General features: G+C 38.7%; 2 protein-coding genes across 2 annotated transcripts in view; one reads left to right on the top strand and one right to left on the bottom strand.

The window, feature by feature from the left end:
- Window positions 1–101: 101 nt before the first annotated feature.
- erp44 (endoplasmic reticulum protein 44) lies at window positions 102–14,286 on the bottom strand. The gene is made up of 11 exons (XM_079241417.1): window positions 14,151–14,286; window positions 11,126–11,198; window positions 10,564–10,603; window positions 9,659–9,774; window positions 4,493–4,677; window positions 4,266–4,381; window positions 3,989–4,163; window positions 3,687–3,798; window positions 3,434–3,575; window positions 2,157–2,259; window positions 102–2,060 (listed from the first exon to the last, which is right to left on the bottom strand). The coding sequence occupies exons 1-11, from the start codon at window positions 14,208–14,210 to the stop codon at window positions 1,953–1,955; spliced, it is 1,230 nt and encodes a 409-aa protein (XP_079097543.1). The 5' UTR covers window positions 14,211–14,286; the 3' UTR covers window positions 102–1,952.
- A 185-nt stretch (window positions 14,287–14,471) lies between these two features.
- Window positions 14,472–23,859, top strand: part of invs (inversin) — a gene marked incomplete at its 3' end in the record, with an annotated part of 19,934 nt that continues 10,546 nt past the window's right edge. The window contains exons 1-6 of the mRNA XM_079240409.1: window positions 14,472–14,542; window positions 15,125–15,219; window positions 21,058–21,157; window positions 21,534–21,700; window positions 22,906–23,079; window positions 23,661–23,828. Of these exons, the coding sequence (XP_079096535.1) occupies window positions 15,178–15,219; window positions 21,058–21,157; window positions 21,534–21,700; window positions 22,906–23,079; window positions 23,661–23,828 (651 nt within the window). The 5' untranslated portion in view covers window positions 14,472–14,542; window positions 15,125–15,177. The remainder of the gene's footprint in view (window positions 14,543–15,124; window positions 15,220–21,057; window positions 21,158–21,533; window positions 21,701–22,905; window positions 23,080–23,660; window positions 23,829–23,859) is intronic.

Genomic DNA, 23,859 nt, shown 5'->3' with positions numbered 1-23,859 from the left:
TTAAAAGGAACATTACTTATTCAAATAACAGTAGTAAGTGATGGCAATTAAGGTAAGACACACTAACACACATCAGACAAAAAATCTGTAAAATGGTTTTTAATTTACTTTCATTTTTTAACTTTTATTCCCCTCTGACATGACTGATTAGGAAATGGCATCACACTCTTCTCACTGGTCTGTATGTGGGCGATGTTACTATTCACCTTATCTGTTGGTCTCTATGGAAGGGTAGGGCACACAATACAAATGAGCCCCCTTACTTCTTAATTCCACTTATGAATTCTCAGTAATCAAGACTTGTACCAAAACCTCAAATACGTACAAAGAGACAAAAAACCGTTTAAGAAAACTTGTATAAAATGACAGACTTAATTCCACCTTTAACTGCTTGGGTTTTCCCTCTTGGCTTTTAAAACACATGAAAAGTTGCAGTCTTTATCTTAACCAGCTTGACAACAAATGCAACAAGTGAAACAGAAATTACATGGATAAATGTTCATGTTTTAGTACATCGTCCAGAAACATTTTGCATTCTACTGTGATTGCTAGGAACACAACTCAAGAGGTCATAGAGAATTAGCCATTTGACTTTTTGCATTTTACATGTGGACTGATCAACAGTGTAAGGCTCTTTGATTTCAAATTCAAATCAAACTGATTTCGAGCCAAAAGCTAGGATTTTATAGTAGACTTATTATATCACACATCAGCTATAACCCCCTGTCATTTAGTTGCTATAGAGGATTGGGGGCGGGGCTAAAGCCTATCCCAGATGACATGGATGACATAACAGGAGGCACCATTAGGTGAGAGCAGTCAAATACAGGATTCATCGTGCATGCATTTGACCTGCTCTACTACCAAAACCCTTTCAGGGCCTGCAAGAGAGAAGCATCAACACAGCATGATGCTGCCACAACCGGGCTTCAGCGCTGGGACTGCAGGTTGTAGATTTTGGGGCTGTGCTTTGGTGAAACCAAACAAATAAAGAGTAGTATGAGAACCAAAAGCTCTAAAATTAAGCAGGTAGGTATTTTTCTATTATTTGGTGATGAAAAACTGACTGACCACACGCATTGTGACACAGTACTGAAAAATAGCAAAACATGAAAACATCTGAGGAATATTTTCAGAAGCAGTGTAAGAGACATAACTGTACCAGGGAGAAAAGAGGAGCATCTCAATAGGCTGCATTAGCTCAGTCTCTTTATCTTTCTCCACATGCCTCAATTAAAAATGATACTATTCCTACCAGATGTTCTTTTTTTTTAGTATTATTTCTGTGTGAGTAAAGATATGGAAGTAAAGCTACTTCAGATGGGCGTACTTTAAATTGTGCTATACAAATGAATTAGACTGGAGTTGGTCATTTGAGATGCAGCCATGAGGTCAGTAAGACTAAACAAGCTTTGTCAATCAGACGGGATGAACCAGACTACCCACAGATAAGAACCGTAAAATTGGAGTGAGGACACCGCTTTCTTTGTTCTTTTGACAAAAAGCAGGATGATGAAAAAAAAAATGGAATAAAACAAAGAAAAAATTTAATTTAGACCAACATTGTGATTCCAATGTAGCACAAACATATTTACAACCTCCACAAAAGTAAAAGTAAACTTTTTTATGTCCCCAACCCCTTGCTTTTTTCTTCTTGATGCTCCTTCCACTCAACTCAAAATAAAAATTATGAAAGTTATGAAAATATAGGTTTGTTTTTTTCCCCAACATGGTTGCGTCATGAACTGCACTCTCGTCCATTTCATGGTCTTCTTTTCTAATCCATTTTTGTCTTCATTCTACTCCTCCTTCGTCCTAATCTTTTATCTCGATTTCTTCAGTAAGGGTGTTGGGTGTTACTGCTCTGTCCCGCTGGCCTGTCCCAACCCTAATCCCCTCCCTGACCCCGGGGCGTGGCATTGAGTCACAAGATCACTGGAAGGCTGTCTGGGTCACAGCTCATCACGGTCCCTTCTGAGGATGGTGTAGCGAGTCTCGCTGGGCGCCAGCTTCTGGAAAGAGCTCTCTGGAGGACTGCTAGCAACTTCTCCACCAATCTCCTCCAGAGGGGACAAATTCAAAACAAACAGTGAAATTTCACATAAGGAAAACAACTTTTATTGATTCCACATGGTGAGCCGATACTGCTGACTTACCTGTCCAGGCGTACTGTCTGTGGGATCAGGACCATGGTGAAACTCTCTGTGAAGCTTACCAGAGTGAAGATCTAAGACAAACTGTCTCAGTTTGGCAGGAATGCTGGAAGGAAAAGAAGACAAGCAAAACACTTATACACATAAATATGTTGTGTACAGCTGGCTCTCAATACTGCCCAAACTTAACAGAAAATAAAATCCCTACTTAACCTGAAACAAGCAAGCGCAGTTAAACCCTGTGCATTGTTTACAAACAATTTTAACTCTGAAGAAAATAAAATAAAAAAATTCCAGTGTATAACTTCAATCATTCACACATTCCTAAAAAGAGCAGTGAGATTTTACTCATACAGGAGGGAAGATCAGAATTAATCATTATTTTAGAACAAAACAACTTGTACCAGATGTAGAGGACATTAGTCTCTGCAGGCTTGCACTCAAGCAGCAAATATCTTAATCAACTTGGTCATGAGAATGGATGAGAAGTTGTGCGTTCTCGTCATATATAGGCAGCGCTGGTGCCCGGTTACAGCTAACACAGTGTGAAAACAACACACAAGAAAACAAACCCATGTATATCTACATATAACATACCCTGTGTTAATGCAATTACAAGCTGTGTGCCACATGAAGCAGCGATGTGATGTAATTAGGTTGTGGAGGCCCAGTCAGTCCTCCGGGCTTCTGTCTATCTGATCAGACTCTAATTGTGTGTGTGTGTGTGTGTGTGTATGTGTGCGTGTGTGCATGGCAGGGGGGAGCTGAGTGGTGGGAGGCAGAATAAATGAGATTAAATTAGATTAAACTGGATTAGTTTAGCACTTATTGCACGTGCCAAATCATGTCACATTAGCTCCAGTGTCCTGGCCCATTCATAAAGGACAGATTTTAGGAGGTGTGACATTTCTCTGGTGTTGAGTGCACCGTGGATTATGGTGCCTTTGTGTGAAGGACAAAACTGTCATTCTTTCATGATGAACCGATCTCATTATGAAGAATTATACATACAATAAACAATAAATCATGTATGTCATCATCAGGAAGAGAAAAAATCTGAATACCTTCTATTAATTAAAAATATGAATGTTTCAATCGGAAAATTACATGTGCAAGTGAAGAAGTCACATTTTCCATCTATTTTTTGAAAGAAACAATTATTAGCTCCCACCCATCTTTAAAACATCAAGTAACTTTTGCATGAAGAAACAGATGTGGAGTCTAACTGTGTAACGGATTATATTTGTACTGACATTGTTTAAAATGACCAGAGTACTTACGTGAGGTCTTTGAAGTCAGGGAAGACATACATATGTCTGAAGGAGTCAATGGCAATGACAGGACAATCGGCTGGAGTTTTCTGGATATGGAGCAGAGGATGACGGAACTTATCGCAGTCTGCATGAAGGAAGTTTATAGACCCTAAGGAGGAGACACCAACATCATGAACAACACCCTTGCACAAATAGCTGTGTGTAAGTAAAATGTGCAGCCCTAGCATATGAAAAATGCTACAAACACACAGGAACTTGCCTTTCTCACTAATGAGTTGGCGAGCAACTTCATGCTGGAACTTCTCTAAGCTCTCCGTGTCCTCTTTAACATGGAACAAAATGAGGAAAGGGATCCCTTCTTCGGTCAGCTCCTGAAAATCACACGCACACATGCAAAGTATAACAACTAAGTCAGGCCCTTTTGTGACAGCAAACGGACAAATCACAGACTCCATAACTATCAGGCTGCGCTCCAGTTTTAACTATTCACTTCCATACCTGCATATTTATCCATCTAAGGTTACTGCCAGAACTGGTTAATGCATGAAACACACAACGAACCTCTCCATTTTCGAAGGTGATCTCCCTAACTAGAGGCACACACTTGTCCTGCGCCCAGGCGTACGTCAGGTCAAAGTTGGTGAGTGAGCCGAGGTAGACCATGTCAGGAATGCTCTCGCCAACAGGTTTGTAGATTACATTGTCTCCACTGAAACGCTCAGACTCTGATACAGCACTGCAAGAACAACGGTCAAGAACACAAATGTAACCTGAGAATAATTCTATTTTACAAATGACTAACAAAGTGTTTGGATTTAAAGATTGTGTTGCGTCTCACCCAAAAGCAGCTAAGAATGTGCAGTCATCACGGAGGATATTTGCAACTTTTTCATATGTATGATAGTTATTGGAGTCCCTTTTTTCAAAGAAACCAATGATGTTTCTTTTGCCCCTCTGTTGAACAAGAGCATAAAATGTGTGTTAAGAAAAGAGATACAGTTTTTTCTAACACTTTGTACCTTTGTAATGTTACTAGACAGAAAATGTGGATGCACGACCACTTACATCAAGAGTATTAATCTCCTCCATGGAGTGTATCTCTTTGACTGGGTCGACCTGCTGCTGGCGAATGAAGTCAGCGATTGCTGTCACTGACCTCTGACCCCTGTACTCTCTCTTCATCATCATCCCATTGCGGAACAACTTCAACGTTGGATACTTGGTGATACGATAGCGCTGAGCTATGTCCGCTAGACGCAGAGGGAGAGGAGGAGTTAAGCAAAGAAGGACAAAATCAATTGATGAAGAGTAAGAAGAAGAGCAAAAACACGTGGGGATGGGTGGACGAGGAGAGGAGCATGACAGAGACAGCAGTTAAACCGGAGTCTGAAAACACTACCCTCAGTCAGCTCTGAGCTCTGATCTCCCACATGAAAGCAGCCCCCCAACCAAGAGTAAATATTCTCTGTGCACATAGTGTGTGAGTGTGTGTGTGGCAGGTGTCAATCTCCCTGTGGGGTGTCTCCAAGCCTGTGGTCTTCACAGGAAGCAGCAGTTTTGTCATTAGTCTTCAAACAGTTTGCCGGTCATCAATAATTCTCTTTAATTTGCTTTATCTCAAAAGGCTGAAGCTGGCAGTTTATGTGTCTACGCTTTGGTGTAACGGACATCTTTGTGTGCATATGTGCATCAAATTCAGTAAAGCTATATTTATGTATAGAATTGAAAGTTTAAACAATGTGTGGCATATTGTAACGCAACAAATGAATTCAACCAGTAGTAAAAATGTAACTTTAAATGAATAATTTAATAAAACCATTAAGACAAACATTCTTGGCATTCCAGCTTAAAACTGCTGATATCGACCTGTTTGATAGATCAAATAAATGCTCCATCTTTACTTGAAACAATACTTTTTAAATGTTCAGATTACAACAATAAACACACTTTTACTGATTGCACTTAACTAATTTTTCTCTATTGTATGTGTAACTGTGTCATAAGTAGTACATACATATGTAGCAAAACAAAAGTCTGCTCCATTATTTTTCTTTTAAGTTGGGTTTTGTGAAATCAACATATAGTAAAAAATTACAATAATTCTGCTTTTACATCTGCTCATGCATGAGACATTTATTACCTCCGCCAAGGAGGTTATGTTTTTCCAGTGTTTATCTGTTTGTGTTCAACATAACTAAAAAAGCTTTGCATGGATTTTCATAAAAGTTTTCAGGAGTTGTTGGTAATGTGAAAAGGAAGAACGGATTTAATTTTGATGGTGATCCGGATCACTGTTTGAATCCAGAAATTTTTAAAAGGATTCTTTAACATTAGGCTTTGCGGCGGTTTGCCCTCTCCGAGTGCTTGTCTAATGATGTAAATGCTTTCACCACACCTAATCTACAAGATGTTTGTCAAGTATCTCTGCAGTTAAAACTGAGGCAGGTAATGTTGGGGGGCAAGATTTGAAAGTGGCATCCTGTCGTGGCTCCTCCCCCTCTGGTTTTGTTCCTTGCATGATCCAAGGCTTTTTTCTTACATCAGCCAAGGATATTCTGTTTGTACCAGTGTTAATCTGTTTGTGTTCAAGATGACTCAAAAAGTTATGACAGATTTTAATTAAATTTTTAGGAGTTGTTGGAAATGTGAAAAGGAAGAACTGATCTCATTTTGGTAGTGATCTGGATCACCGTTTGATTCCAGGATTGTTTTTTTTTTTAAGGCCATCGCTCTCCGAGTGATTTTCTAGTTAGCTGCTTTTTTCACCAACAATTTTCTCTTTCTCGGCTTTTTAGCGGGAGGAGGCAAATAAACCGAGCCGGGTCAGAGAAATACTTCCTGCATTTTCTCAGCCATGTTTGCCTTCCCAGTTTCTTCTTCACTACTGTGTATTTTCATCATAACACGTTACTTATATGCAGGGTGTGTAATCAGGTGGAGGAGGAGGGGAGCCGGGACAAGAAGCTTACAAAATATAAGAAATGAACAACTTCAATTTGGCCCAAACGGTTTAATTGGTCAGAGTTTTTATAGATTTACAGTAAACTAAAGGGTCTAACTATATTTTTTATTGTTCACAATTACAAAATGTATAGACTACTATCAGTACGAGGAACTTCACCCTGAGTAAAAAAAAAAAAATGTCTCTGAACAAGATTACCTTCCCCAGCTTTACATGTACGCAGCCTATATAGTGTGACTGGACACTGACTATGTTTGCATTTAGATGAGAGGTAGCCACAGTCCTGTACATGTTAGGAGTTTCTCTGCTGCAACACACCTGGCACACATCAGCAGACTTGTGCAGAGCTCGACATCAAACTCTGCAGAAGTAACTAATTAGCCATTGATTTGTGGGTTGCAGCAGGGAAACTCCTAACATTTGCAGGACTGTGGCACTCGAAGACCGGAATTGCCAACCCCTGATTTAGATCAACCCCTATACCACTTGTTTTGAAGAGAGACTTTGAAGTGGTAAGGAAAACACCTCTTCTTACCAATGTACTGTAGATCAACTATGGTCAACTGCACCAAAAGTTACTTACCAAGTCTCATCACCCTTTATTTACCTACTTATCCCCTCTCCCAACCATTGTACTACTGTTGGTGGACTTCAATATTCACATGGAAACATACAATCACCTATCACCTGGAATTTTTCATCATGCCCGCACAGCTTTGGGTTTCAGCAAAATTCTAATTTTGCACCATCTACAAAAGAACCCTGCTGCTCTGGTGTCATATATGAAAACAATAAGAACAAGAAAACCACTATTATTCCCTCAGTGGGGATATTGAAATCCTTTCATGCTGCTTAAGGTAGCCTACAGTAAAGTAACACATTCCCATGGCTATCAGAATGGTGACTTATGTGATCCTGGCTATGTGAGGATTACTTATTTCAGAAGAGTGACATTGGTGATGAACTCATATTTCAATTCAATTTTAGTCTTATTATTTTTACATAAGTGTCTTCAAGACCGTGCTCATCTTCTCAGATGTACGTGCAGAGGAATGCAGACTAGCGCCCCCTTCAGAAACAGATTCTGACACCCAGATCTACCTTTACGCAAACCAAATTCCACACTCCCACTATACTCTCCCCTCCTGCTTATCTAAAATCTAACTTCCTAAACTTAAACAGTTAAAAAGGTAGCTCCTCTTTATTGACACAGTATCAAAATTGTCCAAAGTTGACACCTTCGCTCTTACCATCGGCAGCTCCTCAATCTTCCCTACTACTCAGTTTAAGAGTCTGGGTGCCATCCTCAACAACACACCGTCTTTCCATTTCAATATTAACAACATTACCCAGTTTGCCCTCTTCCACCTTCATAAAACAAACCAACTTCGCCCCTCCCTCCTTGTTGACTGCCAATTCCCTGTTCTGTGGTTTCCCCCATTGACTGTAAATGAAGTCATTTTTTAGAGCATTCACCCATTGATTTCTGAATAGCTGAACTGAAGCTCAGTGGGTGGTTCCCATCGTTGCCATCTTGGCAGTGTCACGTGTGTTGTCAATTCTACCTTCTACCTTCTTGTCACTGGACATTGATACCTATGCCTATAATTGTGCCAAATTTCAGTATTAAATGCTATCTTAAACAGATGAATTATAAAATAAATTTCACCCCTCCACCATGTCATGCACCATGCTACAAACATGTTTATTTCTGCTGGGAAGTTGGCCTATTTAACATGGGAGACAATGAGGATGACTTCCTTTTGGAGCCCCTAGGGGATGAAAGTTAAAGTGCAATTTTTGGAATTTTTCAATAGGCTTCACTTTTAAGGATGGATGCTCCTCGGTGTCCCCCAGAAGTCTCTCCACAAGTTCCAACTGGTCCAGAACTCTGCAGGCTGTATCATAACAAGAAGCCCATCATCCCATCACATTACCTCCATACTGAAGCGGTTCTATTGGATCCCAGTCAGCCAAAGAAGCTGGCTGTGATCCAATATGCTTTCGTCCCGATTCAATTCAGGTTTTTTTTTTGGGTGCCAATACAATTTAAATTGCAACTCTCACGGTTCTTCAATATGGCTGATTTTTGTAGACTAAAAACAAAAAGAAATGTACAAAACCTTTTTTGCTAGTCATTTTCTTGATTTCAATAAGGAAAAAAACAACATAGTAGCCAGATCACCATTCTGCTGCTACAATGCATAAGGAGACAAGTAAAAAGATCATTAAAAACAATACAAATTATAAAAATTTCATCATGAATTATTTTTATTTGAAAAAAAAAAAGATTTTTTTAAACAACAAAAAAAAATCTATTTTTTAAAATTGTGAAGCAAAAACTCCGAATATTCGATTTTCCGATTCAATTTCCCACCCCTACCAACTATTCCTGTTCACTTTTATGGTCATCCATATTCTCGCCCCTCAATACTTATCTGACTTCCAGATCGCCAATTTAGCCCACTCCCTCAGATCCTCCTCCTTTATCCACTTCCCAATGCCTTATGGTTGGCAAAGCTTTCAGGCATTCTGTTCCCAAACTCTTGAACTCTTTACCATCTAACATCTGCAATACTGACTTTTTTCCCCATCTTCAAATCTAGATTCAAGACTCTTTAGTTTAAAAGTGCCTACTCACCTTAACCCCAACTACACTGTCCTCTATTTCTTTTTATGCTGATTTTATCCTTTGTTTTTTGTGTCTGGTTTTAAAATGTCCTTGGTTTTCATGAAAGTCACTTTTAAATAAAATACATCATTTTATTATTACTCTTACTTTTCCAAAGTCCAAAACTGACTTAAACATGCATCATGTAACTTTCCGATATTAAAACTCTGCATTTTGGACTTGTTTCATGGCACAGAAACATCTATGACATGCATTTCTAGAGCTTTTGCTGCCCATCCAGAGGCTGAGAAATCACCCTCTGTAACTTTTTCTTCCGAGATGCTGCCTGACATTGCAGAAGAGTTTTGCTTTGTACACCGTGTCAACAGCAACAGAATGAGAAATAAGACAGGAATCAAAATAAAAATGCCTTTTAGGGATGGAAAGATCTCACAGTGCAAGTAAGATGGAAGATGGATCCCAAATTAGCCATGGGTAGCGGGGATTCGCTGGGAAAATGACAGAAATCCTGCACTGTCTTTTTAACCTCATCAATCATTTGTTTCCCAGATAAATGGTTAACAAAGATGTGTAATATAGGAACTTGAAATTATGTTTTTAGTAATAGAATACCAAAAACTAATTGCATAATACTCACAATGTTGGTCACAGTCGACGCGAGCAAACACCACCTGCTTTGTATCAGGAAACTCCTCCCTCACGATGTTTGAGGCTTCCTCAAAAATTGGATGAAGCATCTGACTGAATCTACACCTGTAGAAAGTTTATGGGAGTAAATTTACATCAGAGGGCTTTACAGATTTCAGGTAATAATGAATAAAACTTTTTCCAAAAAAGTAGCCTCCTCTATCTTAAGGGTTTCCGTAAAAGACTAATGTAGCTGTTAAAACTGATGTGTTGCACATGTTGCATCAGGGTTGAAGAGTACAAACACGCAAATGCTGCATCAGAAAGTAATGGGTTAAATAAATTAGGCAGATTGTCTGTATTCCTCCAGACTTAATTTTGTTTTATTACACAAGGTTACAGAGGTATTTTGGGTTACAATAGATCTATTATCTACCTATTAACCTATTCAGACCTCATATAACATATGCCTGTTTTTAAGGCACACAAATAACTGAGTTGTTTAAAAAAAAAAGTCAATGGTTTACAAAGAAAAGAAATATTTAATCACAGATGTTGCATTTCAAGTTTTTAGTTTCTTCAGAAACAGAGAAAAAGACATTTTTATGGGTTATTAGGAAAATCTAATGAAAAACCTCAGGTTTTAGAAAGCTTTTTAAATAAAGCATTCATTGGCTACAGTAAGAAGCACTTTAAAGTTTGATGCTAACAGTGTGCACATTATGTAAAATGAATTAACAAACTGTAGCTGAGATGATTGAATTATATTTATTGAACCATGTGACTTGTTCAAGGAAGATTTAAATCAAGAGTAAAACTCAATTTAAATTTGACTGACATTAATACACAAATCTAGAGACAGTAATAAAAAAAGAAGAAATAAAAAGGAATAAGAAGTAAAAATCTAACACTTACCAGTCAGCATAAAAATTCACTAATGCCACCCCAGCTTGATCTGCAAGAAATCAAAAATAAAATAAATGTAAACATCTATATGTTGACAAATGTACTTAAGAAAGTGTGTTTGGCTGGCAATTTCAAGCCACCAACATGTGATATTGCACAGAGAACCTTTTTGTTTGCATAACAGCATGTATGAACAGTAATAAAGACCTTATGGAATAGATGACAATTTTATCCTCCACATCAACTGACAGATGAGGTGGAGAGATCCACTGATTCCAAAATTTTATCTAAATATTTTAAGTTAACTGACATACAGAAAACTAGACTTCTTTTCTTTGCTTTCTTGTCTTAGGTCAGATTATCAAAGGTAAAGGAAAAGAATATGGTTGTGCTTTTCTAGTCTTACAATTAGCTACTTTCTGGGTGTTATATGAATATATAACATACGGACATGAGAGAGAAACCAGTTTTCATATCTAAATGACATTTTCAAAAACATTGAAAATAAAAAAATCCATAATTTCTGGGGGGGGGGGGGGGGGGGGGGGGGGGGGGGAGTATATTGCCTTACTTAGGACATCATCAATGTTGCCTGAGTCCAGACTGCTTATTTCTGCTTGTCCTGGAGTACAGAGGCCCATCACCTATGAACACACAAGGATAAAACACATTAGCAGATGCTAGCTAGGGAAGTCATACAGCATGTGTGATTCAACTGAACACCTGTTCTCAAAGTGTTAAGTGTAAATCATAGCACTCACCCCTAATGACCCATAACATACAAGTGGAGTGCTTAGTATAGTACAATCCTTGAATGGAAGCTAGGATGAAAACCAACAGACAGACTTTCATGCAACATTTCCCTTCAACTGCCTTGATGTGCTCCAGGAAAGTGAAGCCATGTTGCATCTCTATTGTTCTGCATTTCTGCTCCTGGGTCTGCCCAGGCTTTTCTCACACTGTTCCTGGTAGTGAGCTAAATATACTAGAAGCAATGTCACCTCTGCTGTAATCTGCCTGCAGAAACTCAGACTCTCCAATTCCAGAAAAACTGGGACCACTGTATGTGTGTGTATAAGCAAAACAGGACAGGATTTTTTTCCCTAGCTTTTATATTCAGATGGGCGAAATGATACATGTCATTCGTCTTAAAGGGCATAGCTGACATTTGTCTGGTCCAGAGTATTTTTATGTGTACTTCTCCTCCTTGATTAAAAGTCCAAACACTGCCACTTTAATTAGTTCTTTAAAGTTGTGTTGGTATGCGTAAAAAGTTGGAAATGCAAGCTTTTTTCTGAGAGCTGAAACTAAGAAGATCAGCTGTTTTCGCAGATGATTGAACTCTTCGAAAACTACTATATTGAGACACACTGAGGTATTATTTTATTCCATTTCATGTTTATTTAATATCTTATTAGAAAACTAGTGTTGCAACTTTTACATGTCTAATCATACATTTGAAAGATAAGATTCCCAGTGACAAACCTTGACAGGGTTTCAGAGTAAACAAAAGATACACCCATAAATACACAGATGTTTGTAGACAAGACATAATTCTAAATCCATGAACATTTTTATGATAAACCAATCAACACATTAAAATTTTAGTGAGAGATTACTATTGTCATATTCATTGTTATAAGAAAATGAAAATAAAAGATCCTCGCTGGATTAGTGAAATTACTTGGCTACTTAACCCTGCATAAAATGTCCTGTGTCAATGAGATCAGCACAGAGATTATTTCCAGGTCATAATGACAGCTGCTCAAGAGTAAAATAGGATAAAATATCACTTCCTAATGCAAACCCAGATAAACTATCGTAAAAGAAACTTACTTTAGAAGGTAAACACTACTGTGTTTTCAAAACTTTCCCCCTTTTTCAAACATGGTTCCTCAAGGCTTTAAGTATAATTCTATATTTTTCTTAATCATAAAGATACCTATTATCACAGCCAGTAAGGTCAAAGTGTTGTTAAGGATACAAGGCTTTAAAACTATGCTTAAATAATCTAATTATCTGTTCTGATCAGTGGTGACAGGAGATCCTCTTCAAACAGGATACGAGTCAGTTTCAACTCCACTTTGTTTATAAAGCCTTTTGAAGCAACCACTGTGCTCTACATAATTGGACAAAGCATAACTAACAATAAAACAATTAAAAGGAAAATAAATACTATTATAAAAAATATATTGTTTGTTCATTGTTTCTAAACAGTTTAAAAAACCATAAGAAATTTTACTTGAATAGAATAAAAACACACACCCTCAAACAAAATACACACACATACACACACACACACACACACACACACACAAAACAAACAGTAAGAAAAAACAAAACAAACTAAAACAAAAAGTCTCATGCTGAGATAAAGCCATAAAATAAAATCAGCTTTTAAGATGAGCTTTAAAATAGACAATGAGGAAGCTTGTCTACTGTGAAGGAAGAGCTTGTTCAACAGTTTTGGATCAGCAACTTACAAACACTTACAACGAAAAACTTTTAAACAAAGATTTAGCCAGAGCTGGTTGAGTTTTATTAATTAGAGCTACAGCTATTTTACCCATACAAACTATTGTGTTACCATTATATTACTGTCGATTATGGTCTGATTTATGACATCAAAAGCTACATAGAGAAGAACATAATATCCCAAAATCCGAGCTGCCTGGGAGAACTACACTATTTTTAAAAGGTTGCTACGGTTTTTGCCAAATAAACAGAACAGTTTCCTAAATTTCTTAGCTTCAGTCACAATGTCCTAAAATTATGCAGTATAACATAACTGCAGAGTGACTTTTAAAAAGAACAAGAAAAAAAGCCACAGTGACGGCGATTATACCCATTAAAACACAGCTTTGCAGCAGAGAAATGTTCATTTAGGCCACTGTGTCTAGTTCCGGGTTGTCAGCCAATGAGAATGAGCCACAACAGAGGAATTCGCCAACCGGTGTACACCATTCAGAAAGACACAGACGAAACAGAAGTACAACAACTTTGTGCACAATTATAACAATAAATGTTGAGCTTGTACACATGCAGTAAAGACCAAATCCTGAAATAAACTAAATTATATCATTAAACAAGTGACCGATTAGCAATTATCGCACTGTTTACAATTGCTGGTAGCGCATGATGCTAACTGGATGCTTCCCTCCTCCCCGTCAAAAGTTATCAATAGATCAACTTGAAATCCGTTTTCTAAAATAATCATATCACCACGCATCTTGCTTGTATAAGAGCCATTGGTGCTCGCAATTATACTAAAGAAAATTACTCTTTAACAGCAAAGCCGGGTAAATTGACACAGCATCTGGATAACTTATCACCAGAAGTTGTGGGAGTTTGCGGATAAAACACATTCCAGAGGTCATCTCAGTGAGTCTGCTCAGAAAAAAATCATCATTACCTTTAACACATTAGTAGTTCGCGAGTCATATTAGCGATTTTAAAAGTCATGTCTCATGTCAGCAAACATTCATCTGTTAGCTAATGGCTATTCAGCGAAGCAATCGCTTAGCTAACATTAGCTTCATCAGGTAGCAGAGGGCAACGGGCTGCAAACGCACAGTCCAAGCCATAAAGATGCTTACCAGCAGTAAAACCGTGACGAAGCAGATATAGAGAGAATGAGTTATTGCTAACAGTTTCATTGTATGGTACAGTTATTGAAGAAGGTGGTGTTCAGTCTTCCCAGTCAGTCTTCCACCGCTCTTCTGTGCAGCAGGAAACAAACGGCGAACCGATGTCACGGTGACCACGGAAACGTGAGCCACACTTCCTTGTAGTCGAAGGGCTTTTTGGATAATGTAGTCTTTAATTCCAAAGTGCAAGTGACTGAAATGCCTGCGAAAACTTCAATCATGGCGATTATTTTAATCACTGTATTGTAACGGGAGTTGTAGTATTTATAGTTGTGATCCAACGGGACGCCTGGGGAAAAAACTTTGTTAAGATTTTCATCTAAGTTAAAGACATTCCAAGGGTAAATATTACATCGACCAACCTTTAGCGATAGTATGTAGCTAAATAGCTTAAGTTTTGTTGTTATTCACAGTATGGCTTCAGTACGATTACGAATACTTGATTTCTCCAAAAACTGGGGAGTTGCATCATTATGGAGATGTTTTTGTAATATTCCAACCTATTTTTCACTATTGCATCGAGCACTGTTTACATATTTTGGTTAATTAGTTCAAATTAGTTTATTTATAGGTCAAAAGTGTACAATTATAGCTCATAATTTGTTAATGAAGTAAACAATGTTAACAATGTTTACGGTCTGTTACGCATAATCGCTCAAAAACTGTGGAAAACATTCTTTCCAAATCTTTAAAAGTTGTGTCCGCTAAATTAATGGTTGCTCTATCTTGAAATCAGAAAGTATAAATTTCCTGAAAGTTTGCTGCGTCCCATCAGCATCAAATTATATGAAGACTAAAAAAAACATTACTACTGCCATGCTCCCTCTCTTTGTATACAGTAGTTGTATTATGCTGGCAGATATTTGTGTGAACAGGTGGGATGTTCCCGGTGTGTCAGTGAGCCTTTTTTTCTGCCCTAGCAGGAATCAGGATCAAGCCAGGCAAGAGATTTGGATGTGCATTGATACTCACTGACATGGACAACATCTGTTGTTGCACCCCTCTTAACACAGATATGGTAAGAAGCCAGTTGTCAAGAGAAGTTAAAAATGTTTATTTTTGTGTATATCTGAGAGATATTATTATTATTAGTAGTAGTAGTAGTAGTATTATTATTGTTGTTGTTGTTATTGTTATTATTATTATTATTGTTGTTGTTGTTGTTGTTTTTGCTGTTATTATATGTATTTATTGGTCATCATAGTGTCTATACTTGTAATTGATAATCTCAAGAGTCAAGAAAATTAAGACTATGTGTAACAAAGCTAATTGTGTGTACAGTAAGGGCATAACTGTTAAGGAGATTAGGGAGGAAAGCTGAATTGAATCCCAGCATTAATATTTTATGGGCTAAAGCTGTCCATAGGGGGTTCCCAGTGTGTGAGCATCTCACAGATGGAATGATGAAGATTTCTCTGGTGAAGAGAAACAGAGTAGTGCCTTTCCTAAGTAAACTGTACAGGTATGGATATAAACCGTACCTATATGAATACTACAGCAGTTGCTGCCATTTATTGAATTCTCCTTTTTTTTTATTGCATTAGACTGTAAGTTTATGTTAGAATAAACAATATCAATTAGGTTCTAAGTCATTTTAAGCATATCTTAAATTCTGTTTACTCTTAATCATCTTTAATAAATGAGAAAGATAAAATGATGACCAAAATTAATGTAGTTCCCACTCTGTGGTATCCAGAGTGCATGCTTCAAAACTTTCATGTCCATAAATTCAAAATAGAGCTAATTTTTAAATTTGTATTTAATGTGGCATCAAATAAACATGTTAGACTCAGTTCTGTTTTTTTATTTATTTAGTTTTTCGATTGGTCACCTAAAATGTAGATTTGCACTGTAAAAATTCACTTTGTTAAAATCCAGTTGTAATGTAAAATCCGAAATTATGTCAAAACTTAATCAAAGTGTGTCTCGAATGTGACAAATATTAGGTTCTGCTTATGTTTTAAAGGCAGAGTAAACTAATGATTCCTCAAGTAATAGTTACATTTTTATTTCTTTGAAAATAAAACCCAGTTACAAGAGTGTGGCTAAATATTTTTGGATTAATTGATAATTTGTATAATCTGATGTCTTTATCTGAGCTGACAAAATAAATACACACACTGTGTTGCAGACTTTCTACCTTAAATCATCTTTTAAAAAAACAGCCTATGTGGCTCCAGAAATGTTGAAAGTTTAGTTTTGTTTGTTGTTTTAGTAACTTAATTCAGATACATTGAAAATTGTGCTATTTTATCTTCCAAGTAGGCCTGTAAAAAGATGTAATGTGCAGCGTCATCACACCACAGAGTAATGTAGCACACACCCACACCATTCTGCCAGCACTCGGAGTTAATCCATCCATCTTCTCCTCCCTTTTTCTCCATCTTTTTCCATTTTGCATTGCCTCCATTGATTACTTGTTTGTTTTTCCAGCTGACTGTATCCCTGTACTCTGATTTGCCAGTGGGCACATTGCTTTCTGCACTTTAATTGGCCATTTAATTAGATCCCAGTTTTAGTCCAATTAGACTCAGAGGTGTAGGGAAAAGGGAATGGGAAAAGTCCTCAAGCTGGTCTTACTATCTCCCTTCCCCCTTCTTGCTCTTTTTCCTCTCTTCACTCTTTTTCTTCATTTTTAGCTTTCTGTCTGCCTTGCTGTGTCTCTCCCCCCCCCCCCTCCTGAGGGCGGCTAATTAGTGATATAATATGATGGCACAAAACACACAGCTCCTCAAACTCGGAGAGTGTAAGGAACAGTGGCTGAAATACACACACAAGTTGATAGGGATGCTGTTCAGTCATTGTTAAAACAGTTGTGTGTGTGTTTTTTTGTTTTTTTTTTAGATTATGAAGTCATTCTTTTCCTCTTCAGACTATAAGAAGAGAAAATGAAGTTGAGTTGAGGGTCTTCCAGTCACAACAACATATATAACACACATATACATACACACAAATGTCATCCAACATCACAGATGTTCAAAGTCGGTCCACGAGGGACACTGTCCTGCAGTTTTTTTTAAAGTGTCCCTGTTCCAACGCTCCTGGCTTCCATTAAATGGATCCAACAGCATTGAAGTTCTGCATATTAACTGATTATTTTGAGTCAGGTGTGTTGGAGCAGGGATACATGGAAAACCTGCAGGATTGTGGCCATCTAGGATCAGAGCTGTACACTCCTGCCCTACATACATCACAAACTACAAACAGCGATGACGTGTGACATAACACTGACTTGGTGAATTGCTGCCAATGTGATACCACAAAGTCTAATGAGACTAACAAAAACTTTAATGACTGTCAAATGCACAGTTCTTCTGAGCAAGTTTTAGCTCCTTATATCACTGTCCTCATCCTCCTTTTGTTGTCATCATCTTTGCACAGAAATGAGACTTTGTGCTTAACAATATGCCCCAATACATTGTAGCACATTTGTAAACAAAAACACAAATACACCCAGCTGAATGCTAATATGCACACAGTACCACTCAGCTCGAAGTTCTCAGAGGACACAAGTAAATTTTTTGAGTCCCTTCAGCAGCTGCGCAACACTTCCCCTCCAAATACCTATTCACCCTTAGGATAAGGATAGATAAAAAAGCCTCTAATGCTTACTTATATACACATACACATGCACATACACACAATCACACATACACACACAGATTTGAAGCATACTGCACTTCAAATTTGCTTAGCCAATTGCTCTCCACACTAACATATATATGTATAGACGGTGTATGTGAAAAACAGGAAGTAGGCAGGGGTCTATTAGCCACAGGCATTGCTAACTGGCCCCCCGTGGCTGTGAGATTGACAGCTGTGGTCCCGCCTAATTGCATTACTTTCCCAGGTGATTGGCTCACGCCCTGGGGGCTCATTTGTCAGGATGCATTGTGGTAATGATGTAAATTAGCAGATCTATATGTCACTCAGACCTCTCCCCTCCTGCTGATTGGCCCCGCTGTGCCCCAGGGCTCAGCCCCCAGCTGAGGGAGCCAGCTCATTGGTCTTTAGGGAACTGGGTAGTCCCCCAGAAATAAGGCTTTACAGATTGGGCATCCCTAAGGACTGATATTATCCTTCCTCCTACATCTTTACCTGTCAGTCAAAACACAGGGACGGTTCCCTGCAGCTTATATCGTCTATCTGAGACATTGAAACAGTCATGCTTAGACATACTGGGAGCCATGCAGGTGGCACAGGCACCTGTAAAAGCTCCATGTTGGGAATGACACTGAATACACTCTCATAACTGAATAAACTATAAAAAGATACGATTTTGTGCGTGTGTGTATGAGAGGGTTCGTCCAGCATTTATGTAAAGGCCATAGACTCAGACCCTGTTCCCCTCTGCTTGCCCAGCATGTCTGAGCCCTGTCCTCCAAAAGTAGACACCTTCACATTGAAAGACAGCTAGAGAAACATTCAGGCAAACATGCCATGCACAGACATACACACACACACACACACACACACACACACACACACACACACACACATTTTGACCCCCGGTTTCTTTACGTGTTTGTCTCAATAGCATCTATTGAGGTGTTGGTTATAGCATGTGTGTCTGTATGTGTGTGCCTGCCAGGAAGCAGCAGTGTGCATGAACGCATCACTCCTGTAATGTTGTTGAAAGCTTTCAAGGGAGATTCTTTGTTAAAATCGCTGTGGTTATATGAAGTGGAATATGAATAAAGACTAAATAATGTCAGCATCAGCATGAATCAATACTCATACAGTTGCACAATCACTTGGTGTGGACCTCAGCCCATGATCAATGATTTACTCTGAGTTATTGTCTTCATATTAACAAGTGGGGAGCTCCCTAAGGAACGCATATGAATGGCTAAATGAGACCACTCCAAACCTCTCAACAGGAACTTGTGTTGTTTTTAAACCTTTCTTTGTTTGATTTCATACACTGCATCACAAAAGCTTTTTTTTTTTTTTTTAGCCGAATTTGGATTCACTGTAGGTGTTACAGAAACATTCAGGTCCTCATAAAACTACAGCTGCCTGCTTATAGCTTTATGAATATCCCACACACAGATTCAAATATCGACTCCTGTCTCTCATGCCAGGTGTATGGCAAGGTGATAACTTGTTTTCTCCATCTAAGATTATTCATAATCAATCCATTTTATTGTTAGCATAGCTGTGGGCTTTAAAGTTGACTTGAGAAATGTTAGAAAGGAAGAAAATAAATCAACAAAAGTTCAGAATGAGTTCATTACTGAGAAAACACAATGTCAGATTGTATCCCTTTTATATGTAATAAGACCCTTTAAATGAATAAATTTTTAAATACTTCTATGCAAAGTCTGCTATCTCTGAAAGTGTTAACATTATTATTGGCAGATTGTGTGTATGTGTGTGTGTGTGTGTGTGTACATGCATACGAGTGTGTACATATGCATGCCAATATGCATTACGGACCCAGTAATTATTGCTAATTAGAGATGCTTAGAGAAGTTTGTGGTTTATTTTGGTGAAGTGCCTGTAAAAACACTACCTCTCACAGAAAATCACTTCCCATGACATGGCACATGTGCCAAGCATACACACCACATAAACACACACCTTTAAGATCCAGCATCTACCATCTCTCCCTCCAACCATCTTTTACACACATAGATTTTTATTGCAATAAATGTTGTAACTAATCTGTGTTAAGCCCGCTAAAACTTGGCAGAGCGTGAGAATGCAGTGAGCATGATGGGTAATTGTCGTGCTGCACGCAGCGTCTGCGGGAGCACTCTTTATAGGTGACTTGGGGTGGGGTGGGTGGGGGCAACACCAGAGTATTCCGTTCTTTCAGATGCCTCCCTTCACTGACTAAGAATTTAAAGATTTTCAGGATTTTGAATAAAGTAATCAACTTTCATACATTATCAATAATGTCCATCAGCTGCGTTGAATAAAAACTCTTTGAATGGGAGTTTTTGCGTGTTGAAGCAGATCTGACAATGTTGATGAAAATGTCTTGAAGAAATTTCTGATTTATGCCTCCAGCATTTATGTGTTTAGGGGCAATAATTGATTTTTGCATGGTGCCCCGCAGGGCTCGTCCCACATCCCCGAACCCAATGCACAATTTCACATACACACACGCGCGCACACACACACACGGACGCACGCTTGCGCACACACACAAATAAACACGGTGAGGCATGCTGCAGTATTAATGAGACATGAATAAGACATGAAGAGAGACCCCCCTCTTACATGCTCACACAGGGTCTCCCCCTCCCCACCTGCTTCCTGTCTGCAGATTACCCAGCTTTCACTGAGCTCTGGTTAAATGGGGCCAGGAAGAGATTTAACCCCCTCAGCAGGATAGCATACACATACAGGCATGCAAGCACACACACTCCCTACTGTCAGCATACATTAGATCTGTTACTATGCTATTGTAAAAAGTGTGTTTTATTACAAGATTGACTCCTCGCTGAGTTTCAGGTGTTTATTCAGAAGTAGGAACTGTGTGTAAAAGTGATTATTTTCCCATTTTCAGCCTCTTATTTAATAACATCCCAGAAAAAAGTGAAAATTAATCTATTGTGTCTACTTAAACTGTTAATATTGGGACAAGTTAAAAAAAAAGACAGACAGGTAGCAATTGGAGGATTTTGTCCTTGATTCTAAAGTGTTTTGTTAAACTCATTTAATTTAGAAACACTTTAATATTTTATGCTATATAATCTGGTGCTATGGCTGAGCTACTCTGGTGGCTGTACCTAGACTGTACTTTGAGTGAGCTCAATGAACAGGAAACCATCCAAACTCATCTTGTTAACCACTTGATATGTGGGTTTAGGTTGAACTGTAACCCTCCATTTGTCTTTTGTTGCAGGCCTTAGTAACTTCTAGCCTGGGACCTGCTTCTCTTGGTTCCCAGGTTCATGCAGCAGCTGTCAACAGAGATAGAAGTGCCCTTGTCAAACTCATTACAGGTCAGCAGCACAGTAGAAGTGTAAATCATGTTACATTTTCCTTCAATCTTTAGATTACAAAACGTATAAAACAGGCTGACAGATAGAAAGGTTAAATGCACATTAATATGTTGTAACTATAATGAAGATTAAGAAAAAATACATTCTTATTCTGATGAGGTTTTACCAGTATTTATTTTATGCTAACCTTTTGGTGCTCTTAATAAATTCATTAAGATGGAAAAGTGGAATTCTGATTAAACTGAGACATTTTATTTGTTCAGTTTTTTATTTTGATAATGTTTTAAACTAAAATACAAACACATATTAAAAATCAAAATCTCAAAAAGTATCCTCAAACTCAGCTTTATGTGTGTGTATCCAAATGTATTTGTAGCGGAGCCCTCTTTAACGGACCATGAGGACCAGTTTGGCCGCACCCCTTTGATGTATTGTGTTTTGGCCGACCGACTGGATTGTGCTGAGATTCTGCTAAAGGCTGGAGCCTTGGTCAACAAGACGGACCACAGCCAGAGAACTGCTCTGCACCTGGCTGCACAGAAGGTATATATATGCTCACAAATACACACAAGTACTCTTAAACACACTTAAATATTTACTGTTGCGTGTTTCGGTCATTTTTATGTTACAGGTATTAGGAAATTCATTTAAAGAAATGAGTAGCAAAATTACAGCCTTTGCCGAGATTTAACTGAGATTAAATGAGAGAAACCTGTACAGTCCTTAAAGTCCAGTAGGAAGCCAGTGCCCCCTTGTGGCTGTGTTCGGGGCCTCAGGACATAAGGACCCTAAAATTAACTGATTTATAGTCATCACAAATTATAAATACAGACTAGCTTTGCAGCTGTGCATGATGCAATATAACAACTGGTCCTACAAGGTATATGTTGTACTTTGCTACACTTTTGGTGCGGAAGATGTTTGTATTACTTGACAGACTAACTATGAATCAGATTGTCTTGGGATGGGTTTTAATAAAAAAAAAAGGTGGGGTGTTGGCATTTTGATTATTTTTTAACTTGTCAGTTATTTATTGGTGGTTTCTTTGGTGGTAGTGAACTGATATAGGATCACCATATCATTATGTAGAGATGAGAGGTAATAAGTTATTGGGATTTGTCTCATAGATGTGGAGTGTGTGTATTGGGGGTGCTAGTGATGGGAAGCCCTGTCTCTTTGACATCTGATCAATAAGTGGCTGAGACAGCGAAAGAGGCCAGGGATTACTGATCTAATTGAACCGAGAACAGAGAGGACAGGAACACACACACACGCAAACACACACGTTCTCTCTCACAGTCAAAATGCATGCTCACACACAAGATAGATCTGTCAGACTGTGGCTTTGTGGTCCCTGAATGGCAAATATACAAAACACTCACACATGTACGTGGTCATTCCTGTGTGAACGCTTTGCTGTCGTATAAGTTGCTTGGGACAATACACCCAGAGGCCTGCTGGTTAAGGAGGCCAGAAGTGAGGATGATGGTGATGATGATGCAGAGGGGATGACAGGCAGAGACACTGTCGCTGTTTACTGTTTAACAGCTCATCACAAGCACTGAGAGGGAGGCAGGAGAAGGGAACGAAGATGGATGACCTGTAGATTGAAGCAGACACCACTAAAAGCCTGAGGAGTCTGTGTGTGTGGGAGTGTATGTGACATTGCTGTTGGTTCATGACTAATGATGAGGAAAATTGGAGATTTCTGAAATTTTTATCAGCACGCTTTTGCCTGTGTGTTGCAGGGGAATGCACGTTTCCTGAAGCTGCTGCTGTCCAGGCGTGCCAACTGGCTGCAGAAAGATTTAGAAGGAATGACCCCACTCCACCTGGCCACCCGACACCCCTCTCCCAAAGCCCTCGCCCTGCTGCTCAAACACATCGGACCTGGAGAGGTTGATACACAAGACAAGAACAAGGTAATATAGTAGAGACAGGCACAAAAAAGTTGTTTATTTTTACAACTGTCCGTAATTAGTGTCGAGTCAGAAAACAGCCAGTCTGGGCGTCTAACCAATAACCTGCAAAGAGATAACTGACTGACTCAAGACAGTTTGCTTGAAGCAATAGGAACTTCAAGTCATACACACATACACAACAGTAAACGATATAACAATCTGTGGCTTTGTCCTGTGCTTTACTGATAAGAACACAAACACAGTATCCTCTGTCTGTTGAAGCTGATGTGTATCTGACATCAGTAGTTAGTTTTGTAATAATCCAATATGCATCATCGTGTCAGATGACAGTGGTTTCAGCAAATCTCAGAATAGCCCAGTAGCCATCATGGAGTCAGTATCTAGGTTAGAATCTCTGCCTGCCGCTGGATCTTCAATATGAGCTTTGTGTAGCACGTTCCCTCATGTTTCCCGGTCATGTCAAAGTAGAGTAATTTTTTTTGGACGTAAGTGGAAACCTCAGCTTTGGTGTTACAACAACCCCCCCTCTATTTTCAGCTCCATTCATTTACTGTTCTGTTTTTTTATCTTTCAATCCACAGCAAACTTGTCTTCACTGGTCAGCATTTTATAACCGACCAGAGCATGTCCGCCTTCTGATTAAGCATGATTCCAACATAGGCATCCCAGACAGTGAAGGCAAGATTCCTCTGCACTGGGCCGCACACAGTCAGGAGGCCAGCGCCACACAGACTGTCCGTTGCATACTGGTACGTGACAAAGCACTCACGGACACATGTT

The sequence above is a fragment of the Telmatherina bonti genome (assembly GCF_933228915.1).
Source record: "Telmatherina bonti genome assembly, chromosome: 5".
In the NCBI taxonomy this organism is placed as follows: Eukaryota; Metazoa; Chordata; class Actinopteri; order Atheriniformes; family Telmatherinidae; genus Telmatherina; species Telmatherina bonti.
The sequence above is the reverse complement of the archived record's forward strand: the minus strand, read 5'-3'. Positions and strand labels throughout refer to the sequence as shown.

Excerpts from the sequence above, each read along its gene's own strand:
- erp44 (XM_079241417.1), bottom strand. The coding sequence starts at position 14,210 with ATGAAACTGTTAGCAATAACTCATTCTCTCTATATCTGCTTCGTCACG. Across the intron at positions 9,775-10,563 it reads GTGAATTTTTATGCTGACTG|GTGTAGATTCAGTCAGATGC; the intron begins GTAAGTGTTAGA and ends AACTTTCTACAG. Across the intron at positions 2,260-3,433 it reads CCTGACTTCAAAGACCTCAC|CATTCCTGCCAAACTGAGAC; the intron begins GTAAGTACTCTG and ends TTTTCCTTCCAG.